The 14,912-nt window shown below is 57.0% G+C and overlaps 1 protein-coding gene across 2 annotated transcripts; it reads right to left on the bottom strand.

The window, feature by feature from the left end:
- Positions 1-7,241: 7,241 nt before the first annotated feature.
- Positions 7,242-14,837, bottom strand: EMC10 (ER membrane protein complex subunit 10). Of its 2 annotated transcripts, XM_021681425.2 has the most exons (8): positions 14,592-14,780; positions 13,556-13,628; positions 12,527-12,636; positions 11,563-11,667; positions 11,042-11,223; positions 10,777-10,870; positions 9,726-9,812; positions 9,445-9,498 (listed from the first exon to the last, which is right to left on the bottom strand). In XM_021681425.2, exons 1-7 carry the CDS (start codon positions 14,703-14,705, stop codon positions 9,726-9,728), a joined length of 765 nt encoding a protein of 254 aa, XP_021537100.1. In that variant the 5' UTR covers positions 14,706-14,780; the 3' UTR covers positions 9,445-9,498. The 2 variants fall into 2 exon arrangements, with proteins under 2 accessions (XP_021537099.1, XP_021537100.1); XM_021681424.1 differs by lacking the exon at positions 9,726-9,812 and having other exon boundaries at positions 7,242-9,498; positions 14,592-14,837.
- Between the last annotated feature and the right edge of the window lie 75 nt (positions 14,838-14,912).

Raw genomic sequence — 14,912 nt, forward strand, 5'->3', positions numbered from 1 at the left:
ATTCTCTCACTTTTTCTCTCAGACTCTCTCAGACTCTCTCCCTCTCTCAGACTCTCTTGACTTTCTCAGACTCTCCCTCTCAGACTCTTTCCCTCTCTCTCAGACTTTCTCAGACTCTCTCTTTCTCTCACACTCTCTCTCCCTCTCTGATTCTCTGACTCTTTCTCTCTCAGACTCAGACTCTCAGTCTCTCTCTCTGATTGTCTCACTTTTTCTCTCAGACTCTCTCAGACGCTCAGACTTCCTCAGACTCTCCCGCTCTCACTCTCAGACTCTGATTCTCTCATTCTCTCTCTGACTCTCTCAGACTTCCTCAGACTCTCGCTCTCAGATTCTCTTATGCTCAGACTCTCTCTCACCCTCTCTTTCTCAGACTTTCAGACTCTCTCAGATTCTCTCTCTCTCAGACTCTGTGTCTCACTCAGACTCTCAGACTCTTTCTCAGACTCTCTGACACTTTCTCTCTCACTCTTTTTCACTCTTTCAGACTCTCTCTCTCACTCTGTGACTCTCTCTCAGACTCTCTTTCACTCAGATTCTCTCACACACACACCATCTCTCATTCTCTCTCATACACACACTCTGTCTCAGACTCTCTCAGACTCTCTGACTTTCTCAGACTCTCTTTCTCTCAAACTCTGATTCTCTCACTTTCTCTCTCAGACTCTCTCGCTCTCACTCTCTTAGATTCTCTCTGATTCTCTCAGACTTTCTCAGACTCTCTGATTCTCTCAGACTCTCTCTCAGACGCTCTGACTCTCTCGCTCTCAGACTCTCTCTCAGACTCTCCCTCTCTGATTCTCTCAGACTTCCTCAGACTCGCTCTCTCTCTCAGACTCTCTTTCTCTGACTCTCTCTCTCAGACTCTCTCTCACCCTCTCTTTCTCAGATTCTGTGTCTCAGACTCACTCGGACTCAGACTCTCTGACTCTCTCTCTCTCACTTTTTCAGACTCTCACTCAGACTCTCTCACTCTGTGACTCTCTCTCAGACTCTTTCAGATTCCCTCACACACAGTCTCTCTCTCTTTCAGACTCACACACTCTCACTCAGACTGTCTCTCCTCAGATTCTCTCTCATTCTCTCAGACTCTCACTCTCAGATTCTCTCTGACTCTCCCTATGACTCTCTCTGTGTCTCTCAGACTCTCTCTTTCTGACTCTTTCACTCAGACTCTCAGACTCTAGACACTCTCAGTCTCTTTCTCTGACTCTCTCTCAGACTCTCTCTCTCAGATTCTCTCTCCCTCAGATTCTCTTGCTCTCTCTCTCTCAGACTCTGTCTCTCAGTCTATCTCTCAGACTGTCTCTCTGTCTCTCAGACTCTCTCTCCCTCTCTCAGATTCTCTCTCTCAGACTCTGATTCCATGTCTCACTCTTCATCTTTTTCTTTCTCACCTCTGTTCCTCTGTCCCCCACACAGTTTCTATCTCTGCCCCATCTGTGACACACACTTTCCTCCTCACACTAATTTCCCTCACACTTCTGGTTTCTTTTGCTCACACCTTCTTGATTGTGCCTCGCTTCTCCTCCTCTTCCTCTCCTCTCCTGTCCTGATCTGCGTCTCTCCCCACACACACCCACACAGGTTTTCTTTATTCCTCTCATCGTGCTCCTCAGAGTTACACTTTATTTCAGACACACGCCTCTCCCATTTCTCCCCGAAACGATGCTCTTGTCCTTCTTCACCTTCATCTACCCCAACCCCACTGGTCTGGCTTCCCGTCCTGTGGCTCTCACCCTCTCTGGAAGCTTATCTCCTTTCCTCAGGACTTTAGTCCCACCTCACACTCTCCTCCCCCTGCGCTTCACTCAGCCCCCTCATCTACCCTGTCCCTTTGCTCCCCAGGAGATGTCGACGACGGGGGTGGGGTGGGGTGGGGGGGGGGGAATGACACCGAGGTGGCATCCCTGAGCCTGGAGCTTCCTGCTCTGTCTAGTTCCCACAGCAGCGCTGACAGGAGGGCCGCTCTGGGGCACCGTGTGGTGGGTCCTCCCCATATTGGTTTACACTGCGCACCCTCTTCCCTCCCTCTCCTTCTCTGTGCCTCTCCTCTTCCTCTACTCCTGTCCCCTTCATCTCCAGCTTCTTTTCCTTGTATTTGGTTCTCACACCAACCCCCTGTTCTTCTGGTTGTAGTCAGGGAGCACATCTTTTCCTTCTGCTTTCCGCTTCCCGTTCCCTTCTCTCCTCTCTGTCCTCTGTCTCTGTCCCTCACACAGACTCGGGGTCCATGGGGTCTCCTATCTCCCCCCGCCCCCCGTCTATCCATACTCTCACTCGGCTTTTCCTGTACCTTCTTTTCATCGATTTTTTTTGCTCTTCTTTCCTCCTTCGTCTTCTCCCCTACTCGCCTTCACCCCCGGGGTCCTTCCCGCCATTCCGACTCTACCCCACCTCACGCCCTGGCTTCTCCTCTTTCCTGGACAGTGCCCCCCCCCTCCCATTTTCCTTCACCATTTCTCTGCCTTTTCTCGTCCCTGAGCGTCTCCCTCACCCTCTCCTGTCCCTCCGTCTCTTCCTCCCACATCTGCGCCTCCCCCCGCGGGCTGCACCCCTGCGAGGCCCGGGCCCCCTGCTGCCTCCTAGAGCGGGGAGGCCCCTCTGGCACCCACGGGCCCGGCCGGGCGTCCCCGCGGGCTGGTGATACGCGTCTCCTGCCTCCGAAGAAACGGCCCCGTGATTTGTGTTTCACACGTCATGCACCTCCTGTCACGTCCTGCCAGCTCCGGGGACCATCAGCCCACCGGTCTCTGCAGCTCCTCGCGCACCGGGACGGGGCCACTGCCCGCGACCTGGAACGGCGTCACCGCTCGGGAGGCGGCAAACCCTCCCTTCCCTCTTCTCTAGTTCTAGCTCTGTCGTTCCTTCGGTCCCCTTCGTCGCCCGGCCCCTTCCCCACACCGTTGGCTCCGCACCATCTCTGTCTTCCCGGCTGTCGAGCCGTCCTCTCCCTCGGCGGCGGCCGGGCGCTGAGGAGGGAGCGGCGTCTCGGCAGCGGGGTGTGAGCCGAGCGCGCGCGCGCCTCCCGCCCTTCCCTCTACCCTCGCTCTCGGCTTTCCTCGTCTCTGGTCGGCTCCCCCCGGCTCCCCTCCTCAGCCGGCCCCGGCCCCGGCCCCGGCCTCGGCCTCGGGGCGCGCGCGCGCCTTCCTGTGCGCGCGCCTGTGCCTGTCCGTGCGCGTGCGCGCTCTGGCCGCGGCCGGGCCCCTCTTCCCGCCAGTGTTTCGTCCCCCTCCTTCCCCGCATCCCTTCTCCTCCTCCTCTCGCTCTCCCGCCGCTCCCCACACCCTGTGTGGCACAGCCACCCCTCACTACACACCTCACTCTTCTCAGTTTGGTCTTCGCGCTCTCTCCTCTCCACCCTTTTTCTTCCACTTCTCTCTCACCTCCTCTCCCCACTCCCGGTTCCTCGAGCCTCCCTCACACCCCTCCTTTCTCGGCCTCTCCCCCTCTCTGCCCTTCTCTTTCCCACCGGCCCGCTCGCTCGCTCTCCACACTCCTGTCTCCCTTTTTCTCCTTTTCTCTATTTCCCGTCTGCTGTTCTCCCTTCCCCCGCTTTCTTTCCTTCTGCCTGCTCTCCCCTGCCTGCCCCGCTCGGCCTTGGCCTTTGCATCCCGGCCGCCAGCAAGCTCTCCGCTCCTTGCTTCCCCTGCTCTCCCTTTCCTTCCCCTCTCCCCGCCTGCCGTCTCGGCCTTCTTACCCCGTGTGTCTCAGATGCTCCCGGGCTGCTCCTCCAGCTCCGCACCCTCCCCTTCTCCCCCGACCGTCTCCTTCCTCTGCCTTCCATTTTCCGACTCTGTCCCTTCCTCTCTCTCCCTCCTTCTCCTTCCCCCAGCCTCGCTCTCCCCGCCACGGTCTCCTTTCCTCTCCCCTCTCCGCCTCCTTCTCTCAGGGTACCCCCCCAGTCTGTCTTCTCCTCATCTTCCTTTCCCCCTCTCCTCATTCCATGTTTCCCCCTACACTTTCTCTTCAGTCTTTCCTCCTTGCTCCCCTCTTGCTCGTCTCCATCCCTTCTCTCTCCCCCCCTTCTCTCTCCTCCTCCTTTCCAATCTCTCTCCCTCTTTCCTTTCTCTCCTCTCTGAATCTGTCACCTCTGCTCTCTCTCCTCCAGGACTTCTCCCCTCCACTGGCCTCCTTTCCTCTGCGCCTTGTCTCCCAGTCTCCCTGTGTCAGGGAGGCCCCTCCATTGTCAGCCAGCCGCATCCTCAGCAGGAGCTCTGAGATCCTCTCCTTTGCCTCCCCCTCCTTCCCTCTCCCTCCCTGAAGTTCAGAGCTGACATCCTCCCAGGGATCTGTGCAGGGTTTGTGGCAAGAGGCTGGACAGCCTGGAGCAGGGCTGCCAAGCCAGAGCCCCCCTTGGGTGGAAGGGCCTCTGTGACACCCATTTTCTCTCTTTTTTGTCTGTCCTGGATGCTGGCCACTGCCTGGAGGAATGAGGTCTGCTCCCAGCCCAGGAAGGAGGATCCAAGGAACTGGCTTAGAGACAGGGAGTGAGTTGCCTAAAGACACTTGCACGTAAGTGCCAGGATGGGGCTGGCTGGGCCACCCTGCAGTTGGCCAGGAATTGGCTCCTCCACTCTCCTGATCCCTGGACTCCTGTATGAGCTTGGTGAGAAGGGGGCTGCCTCCTTTCTGCCCCGTTCTCCTCCCCAACCTGCCACCATCTTCTCTTCCTCAGGCAGCATGGAGCATGGGAGGATTTCACCTGACTCCCATTTCACAGACGAGAAAATAGGCATCGGTGTTCCTGAAGGCCAGCATCTGCTAGGACAGAGGCTTCATGGGAACCCCGACCTTCCCAAAGGCTAAGAGCACCCCCTGCAAGGCACTTCTCTTCAGGGAGAGGGTCCATGTGGGCCTGACCTCCCCAGAGTATCCAGGAGAGCATCCTATGGGTCTGAGAGGCATTCTCAGGCAGGGTGAAATCTTTTATCACCACCTACTGATAAAGGACAGAACTGTAACCCAGCTGTATTAGACACCAGGAATGATGTCAAGCAAAATTCTGTAAAAGTAAAATTTTTACTCCTGGCCAATATGTAAACATCACACCCAGCAAGCTTCTTGGTATGCCAATTTACACCTCCAGATTTCATGTTTGTAAGTCATCTTATGGGTGGATTCTCTTCTGTGTTGCCATGGAAATGCACACATGCCTACTATGGGAAACTAAGGAAAGTGGGATTTGATTTACAGAGTTTGCTTGGTAGCCTATTTCTAGGGATTGGGCCAAATTGAGTTTTCCTTTGTAATGACACCATTATGCCTTGCTGACTGGGAGGTGGGTGCAGGCAAAGATGAATGACAGCTAAAGAAGCCCCAGGGATTGGTCTCTGATCCTCACCATGGAGTCTCTCTGATGGGTTAAATAAAGGAGCTTATAGAACTCATTCCAAAAGCCACCTGCTACAATGCACAATTCTGGATAGTAGAGTCTTAAAATATACTAAAATCAGCCTTACGTATTTTAAAAGATTGCCTATCCTATAACTCTGTGCTAAGTATACCTAAATGACCATATGAAACGCTGGGCTGGGAAAGGGGTTTCCTAAATGCCAGGAAGCAGGTAACATTTTGTAGGGCAAAGAAGGGCATCCAAAGGGCAAGGCAGGAAGCTGGGGAGGGAGGCAATCCTTTCCCTGAGCATTTACCTTGCAGGTGCTCTCCCACCTTAGACCAGAGGTCAGGAGGCCAGGGTAAGGATGCAGGAGGGAGAGAGTGGGCGGGATATGGCAGAAAGGTGGATGGGGCCATGGGGGCTTAGAGGGTGCCTGCAGCCTGACTGGGTGGTATCTGAGGGACTCATTCATTGAGGTTGGGGGGTGCTCGTCAATGAGGCTGAAAAGGAGGAACAGATTGGAAACTAACAGACCTCCAAGGCCAGGCTGAGGGGCTGGGACTTTGTCCTGAGGGCACTACGCAGCCATGGGAGGGCTCAGAGCCGGGGAGGAGTGGGGGGCAGCTCTGGTGTCAGAAATCCCCCCCCTGAGGCCAGGGAAGGAGGCTGGGCTGATGGTCCAGGTGGGGGAGGATGAGGCCAGGGCTGGGGCCAAGGGGACAGGAGAAGGGGTGAGGCAGGAAGGAACAGCAGAGTACGGCACCGCAGTGCTCTGGTCTGTGAGGCCAAGCAGGTGGTGGCACCACTTCCCGGAGTAAGGATTCCTGCAGGGGCTCCGACTGGGGGCGGATGGGTGGCAGAGACTCTCCCAGAGGCACAGCCTGGGGAAGGAGCCAAGGGTCTGGAGACCAGGAGGGGCGTCTGAGCGGGAGACGGGTTTGATGGTCAGCAAGAGGGGCTCCAGTGTGGATGGGAGGTGGCTGAGGCTGCCCCCAGCAAGTCCCCCTCTGGCAGTGTGTCCTGCAGACACATGTGCATGTATGCGAACTGATGCGGGCGCATGGGGATTCCTGCAGCACTGCTTGCAACAACCTGCAGGTCCCTCCACGGGGACCAACGAAGTCAACTCCAAGCTAGCTACATCAAAGAATGAGGATGCACTTTATATCCCAGATGGAAACCTCTCCAACTTAGATAGGAAGAAAAAAAACTAGAGCTACAGAGTGCCTGGATGGCTCAGTTAAGCGTCTGCCTTCAGCACCTGCCTTCAGCGCAGGTCACAATCCCGGGGTCCTGGGATCGAACCCCGCATCGGGCTCCCTGTTCAGCAGGGAGTCTGCTTCTCCCTCTCCCTCTCCCCGTCCCTCTCCCCATACTTGTGCTCTCTCTCTCAAATAAATAAAATCTTAAAAAAAAAAAATAGAGCTACACATTTTTGTAAAACTCTTCACACAGATGTTTGCTTGTTTATGTAGAGAGTATCTCCAGAGCAACAAGCAGGAGACTGGAAACTCAGGCTGCCCCCGGTGAGGGGAACAGGTGCCAGGCTGGGGTGAGTGGAAGGCTCTTTGCTTTGGATCCTATGGTATCTTTTGAGTTCCTTGCTATATCCCTGGATACCTTGGTCAATAATATGAAATAGTAAGTGGGCTCTCCAGGGAGAGGCAAGAATTAGAAAATTTTAATGAGGACAGAGCCCCAAGGAGCCCAAACTAGCTCAGACAGTGACTGGAATATACCGCAGATTAACCCTGCTGGCTCCAGAGTGATTCAAAGAGTCTTAGAGGAAAAGAAGGTAATCAGGTAAAGAGCTCAATCTCAATCCATTAAAAAATTACAAAATGGTCCGACAAATGACTGGGGCAGGAATGCACCTGCCAGTGAGACGAAGGGTTAGGAACTCCAAGTCTGAACCTTGTCCAAGAAAGCACGAGGAAACACCATGGGGGCAATTCACGTGGAGCACAGACGGGAAAGCACCCCTGGAACACTGTTTTATGTATTAAAGCCACAAAGAAACGGGTCGAACGATAACTCCCAATGTTGTGTGTAACACAACAACACAGTCGAAGAAAATACTGCGGAACTGCAAATCGGTGGGACTGTTTGGGACTCTCAGGCCACTTGTTGCAGCACAGCGGGGAGTGGCTGGCCCCTAGGAGCGAGGTCTGAGGGAAGAGAAGGGCCAAAGGAAGGGCCACAGCAGGACAGGAATCCAGAGGGACCAGAAAACAGACAAGGTGGCTTGAGGAGTCAGACAAATCACAAGAGGAATTCAAAATCGTTAAGTGCTGCCCTTGAGCAAAGGACAAGAATGGTTCCCAGAAAATCCCAATTGGTGCTACCGGGCTCCACTTCCCTCGAGACAGATGCAGAGCCTCACAACACGGAGAGGTTTGAGCCATCTGCTGGCGACGTCGTGGGGGAAAGGGGACTGGCGTTTGCTCCATGGAGAGCAACTTAGCAACATGGGTCACGTTTACAAACGCCACCTTCCTTTGGCCACCGCTGGGGTTTCATCTTGGTTACAGCTGCATCTGTGAAAAGGGGTGACATCCGTAGGTGGAGGCCAGGTTGAATGAGCTCCGGGCGCATGTCTCTGGTGGGGCACAAAAGACGAGGCCAGTCCCCCACTAGAAGTCTCCAGAATATACGGGGCAGGAGCAAAGAAGCAAGGGCAAGGCTGTGTAGGGGATTCGCTACTTGTGCATTACAAAAAGAAAGGAGGACAGCGTGTGTCCCTACCTGCCCGCGCCGGCACAGACACGAGGAGGGAAATGAAGCACATGAGAGCAAGCGGGGGAAACAACTGTCCACCACACACCTCTTACGCTGTTTTGACAGCAGAGCCACACAAATGCACCACTTTTTCATAAAAGTGCTTCCAATCTGCCATCGTAATTCCACTTTTGGTCATGCATCCCCAGGAAATAATTCAAACTCACCAAAGAGAGACTGGAGAGCGCTCGCTGTCGTGCTATTTATAACCACATCCAGCAGGAAGCTAAATGTTGAACATTTGGGGAACGGTTTAATAAACTGCCATACAACACTGCGGAGCGTTACACGGCATTTCAGGGACCGTGCCGGCCATTTGTGTGTGCTTCTGAATAATACACAGAGCGGAGCGGCGGAACTCAATCAAGCCTGTACACCAGGACTTCCCTGGAACCAAATCAACGGGTGCCTTTGGTTGCTGGAAGTCGCACCTTTTCAAAACCCTAATGTATCTCAATATATCGTCGATATTTTTAAATAGACAAAGGGGGGGTGGTGATAAATAGGAAAGGCCAGCAGTCCTCTCCTGGTGGCCTGTCCCAGGGAAGACATTCCAGGCAGGGGAAGGGATTCTATTTACATCATCCGGCCCTCGACTCTACTAAATATTAGTTTGTTTTGTCTTTACTTTAAAAATCATTTCTTCATGCCCCAAAGCCTATGGGAGGCCTGGCATCCTGATGGGGCAGGACACCTAAACTCCTGCTCAGAGCCACGGGCAGATAAAGGCCGGAGAGGTGTCCCAAGGCAGCGCTGCTGGGAGGAATGGGGCCCAGGGGGCGCCCATGGCCAGCCCACACCTGCTCTGTGCCAGGCCCCTCAAGGGCAGACAGGTGGGAAGTGCGTGGCCCAATCCAGTGTCAGACAAGGTAGAGGGACCCTCTAGCCTAGCCAGGGACAGGCAGGGCAAGAAGACCACGAACAAAGGCACAGAGGCTGGAGAGAACTCGGCATGTTCCCAAACTACGAGGCTCAGGGGAAAGGGGGACAAATACAAGGTCAGAGCTGGACCAGGAGCTCGAGCTCCATGCTGTGGGCAAGAGGAAGTCTTTGGGGCCACGGAGGGACCAGAGGGGAAGGCAGGGTGCACCAGAATCTGGCCACCCGTCCGCCCAGAGGGAAAGGACTCCTGGGGAGGAGTCCTTCTACCCTCATGGGATGGAGCTGGGAGGAGCTAGCAAATCCTTCTTGGGATGATCAAGGACAGGAGCATTCTGGCAGGAAGGGAGTTGCCTGGACGAAAGAGGACCAGGCACTGATGCCCTGGCCCCTCAGCGGCCACTGCCCCCACCACCACCCCCGCCGCCACCCCCTCCCTGGCCCCCGGCGTCTGGAGCTCCTGACATCATGAGGAACAGGACGACAGGAATGATGTACATCCACTGTGGGCCAGGTGGGAGGATGGGACGATGGACAGACAAACAAAGAGAGAGACAGAAAGAAGAGAAGTGAGTATGAGCCACATTCCCCCAGGGCGGGAAGGTAGGGGAGCCGGCGTGAGGGGAGGCCACGTGAGGGAAGGGGGCCCAGGTCCCCTACATCACTACAGGTTGGGGAAGGGCTGGTGGGGTGCAGGGAAGGTGGAGGCGGGAGGGGGCTCAGTCCTCACTCAGGCCTCCTGCGGCGGCGGCGTGGGCCCCGGGGCGGCAGGACGCAGGGCTGTGAGCAACACAGCCCCCCCGAGGATGAGGTGCCACTGAGGAGGGAGGGGGCACAGGTCAGGGCCAGGGGTGGCCATGGGGTCCTGTGGCCATTGGGGAGGGCAGATCTGGGGCAGTGGGTTCTTGGCCTCTCTGGACCTCAGTTTCCCCACAGCGCAGCTGTCAGGAGCTACTGGCAAACCAACGGAGGCCCCACAGGCACCACACTCAGGGCAGTAGGGCTTGGCATCCTCCCACCCACAGCGGCCTCCACTGTCTCCTGCCCTTGCCTTGGGTGGACCAGCCTTCTGCCCCAGTGCCCCCAGCACCCCCCCACCAGCCCCAGCCCGGCAGCACAGGCCCGCCCCTTTCCAGCTCCAGCCAGCCTCCCGAGCACCTCCACTCATAGCCCTACCTCCCCTAACCGCCCCTTCTCAAAGCCACCAGCATCCCAGGCCCGGCTGGAGGACCCCACCCAGCCTCTCCTTTCCAAAGCTCCCCGTTCCATTTAAATCTCTGTCTCCTTCCCTTCTTCAGCCTCACCGTACTGGCCCAGCTCAGGCCTCGTCCCAGCCCCGTCCCAGTACTGCCCATCCCTCCCCTGACCACCGCCCTCCTCACTGCCCTTCCTCCAGACAGGCCTCTGTTCAAGACCAACACTGCCTGTACTGCACCTGCCCCCAGCCTGAGGCAGGCCTGGGCTGCCACCGGGCCCAGGGGACCCTTCCCCGTCTCACCCCGCCACCTGGCTCTGGGCCGGCCATTTGCTGAGCCTGGATGCCCTGCGACCGCTGCCATGAACAGACCCAGGCGGAGGCATGCGCATGGCCCATAGTCCTCACCCACTCCGCCCAGGCCTTGGGCTCAGCCCAGGTGCCAGGGGACGGGCCCGGAGGCGACAAGCAAGCCCCACGCACAGGAGGCCTGGAGGATGAGGAACAGGCCGAGGGCCACAGGGGAGAGAAGGGCAGAGGGCGACTCAGGAGGGAAGGGAGCAGGGGCAGGCAGAGCTCCACTCACATATTTGGCGAAAAAGGACTTCTGTTCCTGGGGGTTCTTGGCCTTCTGGGCCTGCTCCATCTCCAGGCGCTCAATGAAGGCTGCGGTCTCAGGACTAGGGGTGGGCGGAGAAGGAGAGAGGGTAAGGGGCTGGGGCAGCCAACAAGGACACGGCAAAGCCAGCAGAAGGACGGCTGAGACAGAGACTGGACTGCCCACGCCCCTGCCCTGTACCCGCACCCCGCGCGCCCTCACCCCAGAGCGCCCGCACCCTGCCCACCCTCACCCCGGGGCGGTGGCCGGCGGCTGCAGCTGCACAGAGGTGTTGAATAGTTCCAGGTCCACGTCTTCCACTTCGTGTCCCCTGCAGCCCCCAGGATGCGTCACCACTGACACGCCCACCACGTTGCCAGCCACGTCCACGTGCAGAGTCAGCTGGTCCGAGAGGTGCGACTCCACCAGGGAGCACTGGGGGGGGGCAGGGGGATCAGGGCTGCCACCCAGACCTTACCCACGCCAAGACCCCAAAGTCTCCAACCCCTCTCACAGGGCCCAGAAGGATCTTTCAAAGCCCTTCATGGGTTCCCCCTCCTTTGGGCACAAGTCCAAGTGCAAAAGCCTCCCCATGAGGTCCTGTGATGTCCCATCGAAGGGCCCACCACGTGGACTGTCCCCCTCCAGCCCAGGGGACCCTTGAGGGCAAGGCCAGGTCTGAGTCCTCCCTGTCCATAAATGTTGGGGCACAAATGGTGGAAGCCAGGCCGGGGCAGGTGGGAGGCACAAGGAAGGTCCCCGTCACTGACTCACCGCAGGGACAAAAGAGGAGACATAACCGCCAGCTTCTGGGCCATCAGGGGCCCCAGGGCGCTGAGGGACCCGGACACGGTACAAGCCATTCAGGGCTGCCACATCCTGCAGGGCAGAGGAGGGTGGCAGTGAGAAGGACAATGAGCGGCCCCCACCAGGCCTGGACTGCCACTGGGCCCAGGGGACCCTTCCCCCGTCTCACCCCACCAGCATCCCCCTAACCCCTAGCCCAGAACTTTTCCCAGTGGGTGGCCCTGCTGGTGAGTGAGGCCAGGAGCCACTGGGTGCTCCACCTGGGGGAGAAGCCACCTTAAGGGCAGTAGAGCCCAGCCCAGGGATGCAGTGAGTCCCAAGGACACTTTCCTCAAACCTGGATCCAGTTGCACCTGGGCCCATCCCATACCTAGACTCCCCAGTCACAGGAGTGACAAATTCTCTTGAGAGGCAGCTGTGACAAAGAACCACATGGGAAGCACACAGCAAGGCTGGCTGGGGTGGACCACCTCCCACAGGGAGGGCGCCCATGGGCACGTGCCTGCCCACGATGAAACCTGCATCCCCAGCCTCCCTGGCAACTACATCTGGCTAAAGGAATAGAGTGCAAGTAGACTGTAGCAGCTTTGGTGGGCCGTCCCCAAAAGATGGCTTCTCTCTCTGCGCCTCCTTTTTCTCTTCCTCTGGCCTGCTGCATCTCCGTGCACCATCCCTAGGGAGGACCAGGCCAGGCCAGGGAGGAGCCTGGCCTTGAGGAAGCCACGAAGCACACTATGGTAGAAATAACCTTCTTTTGTTTAACTGTGGCCTTTACGGGGATCTCTTTCTCCTCCCCAGCAAATCTCCTCCTAACTGACTGTAAAGCATCTTGGCTGAACCTGGAAGGGTGAGACGAGCTAACGATATGGCATGGCATGCTCCAAGACACAATCCCCCCACACCCCAGCCAAGCCCCGGGTCCCCTCCTCACCCGGAGCCGGCCCCGCTCCTCTTCATTGAGCTGTCGCTGCGACAGGGACAAACTGCCATCCTGCTGGTTCCAGAGCAGTGAGCCCCGCTTCCGAAAGTAGGCACTGTCATCTGTGGGGAATCAGGGCTCAGCAGCCACGCCATCACTGAACCCCTTGCAATGACCAGGTTGCTTCCCCCTCCCGAGCCCCCATTTTCCCACTTGCGAAGTGGGGACACCCCCCCCACCATGTCCTGCCCTCCTATCTCACAGGGCAGCCCACGGCAGATGTCTAGACACCACAGCTCCTAAGCCCTGCCTCTGCCTTGCCAGGTGACTCAGGGACAGTCACCTAATCTCTCTAAGCCTCAGTTCTCCCAACTGCAAAATACAGGGGCTTCCAACCACTGGGCCATGTCAGAACCAGTGGGGCTTTCCTGGCAGAGGCCAGGGTCTGAGTCAGGAGGTCTGTGGAGGGTCCCAGCTTCAGCGTTTCTAACAAGTGCCCCAGAGTTTGGGGGCTTGGACCTCTGGGCCATACTGACCTCTGTGCTCTAGGAATCTGAACACCTGAATCGTATTTAAGCTGGGCTGTACAGCAGATCCGGGCTCTACCATTCACTTACAGAAGGACCTTGTGTGGTGCCCCTCTGAGCCTCAGTTTCCCCTTCTGGAAAATGGGGCTATCTCTAATACCTACTAAGTTGCATGACTGCAGCAAGGGCAAATGAGTGAATACACGCAGAGCATCTAGCCCCTAGTGCAGGGCACAGGGTGACTAGTCTAAGAAGTCTGCTCTGAGTTTATTACTGCTGCACTGCCTTTCTGAAACTAGGATTTGTCTTACAGATAAAGGGAGTATTCAAAGGTAGGGTTCCTTCTCTCTCATGTCCTCCCTGCCCCAGCCTCCCCAGAATAATGCAAACACACTCAGGGGCAAAACTTTTAGTAAATGGATGGCATGTCTCACACTGGGTAGCACCCAGACCCAAGTTCTTGACTTGACGGGGCACCAGGAAAGCGCCCAGACAAGGACGTTGCTGGACTCACCGATCTCGAATGAGTGCTCCAGCAGCAGCCCCACGGTGCCACAGCCTTCACCCTCTCGACCTTCTGCTCCCGCCTGCAGGTGAGAGAGAGGTCCCCAGGTGAGGACCATCAGAGCCCTCAGCAGGGCAGGACCCACGGACCCCAGGGCAGACGCAGGCTGAAGGAGGAACCTTACTTTCACATTCATATCCAAACACTGACACTTGTCCACCATGATTCCACCAGGAACCGCCCATTTCATGAAAATTCATGATCTGGACGGTCCCCAGAAAACCAAAGCCTGCAAAGAAGCGTAACTTTGTTTCCAAGGCAACCATCTCCAGTTCCAAGGCAACTGTCTTCACGGCTGGCATCGTAAACATTCGTGGGTTAAAGGATACCTGAGCTTCCTTCCCAACCTAATATACAAGTGGCCTCGTTTTCACCTTAACAGCCACAATAGCGACGCTGCCGCCCGAGTTCCGCCCCTTATCAAGTACATACAAGGCTCCACGCCGTCCATTTCTCCAAATTCAAATTTCTCCTACCTCTGCGTCCTCCAACCACGCCCTGGCACCTACGCAACCCTCACACCTGCGCAACCCGGTGCCCAGATTTTAATCCTCCAACTCAAGATCCCGCCCTCCTTATGCATATTCAGGAGCAGGACTTTATCCAATAACTCGAGAGCCTCTCTGCCCTTTTCGTTTTAGCCGCCCCTACGTCTGATTCGCCAAGGTTCCACCCGGGCCACACCTCCTCATGCATATTTAACGACTGCGGATCCCTAGCGTTTCAACGTTAACACGATGTTCTTGCCCCAACCTCCTTCGGCGCATCCTCGTTTTTACAGCACCGAAAGCCCAGGGACCAATATCCGATCCAAGCCCCGCCCCCTCATGCATATTCACGCACTAAAGCCTTCCTAACTATACTCAACTTTCACCTCTTCCCTCTTGGCCCTGCAATGCCTCATTCCCGCCTTACCCAACCTAAACACCCGAGACCCAGGATTTCTGTCAGCCCCACCCCCCGTGCAGAGCCAATGAGTACTCACCCCCCGCAGAGCGGCCCCGGACCGGCAGCCACTGCCCCGGGCCCGGCTGGGAGCTGCTGCCGCCATGAGCAAGAGCAGGAGCAGCCGAGTAGCTACAGCGCCGGCGGCCGCCATTTTAACCCCTTCCCATCAGGCCAGGGGAGGGAGTGAGCCGGGCGCTATGGAGCGTGCCGCCCATGCGCCTGCGCCAGTTCTTTGCGCATGCGCACTAGCGCCCCCACCGGGGTATGACGTCAGCCGGGTGGCTACAGTTTCATCGAGGTCTCTGGGCACCGCCCCCTATGATGACGTCACAGTAACGGGCGTCTCTTCGGTGACGTT

Source organism: Neomonachus schauinslandi, chromosome 16 (assembly GCF_002201575.2).
Source record: "Neomonachus schauinslandi chromosome 16, ASM220157v2, whole genome shotgun sequence".
Lineage (NCBI taxonomy): Eukaryota > Metazoa > Chordata > Mammalia > Carnivora > Phocidae > Neomonachus > Neomonachus schauinslandi.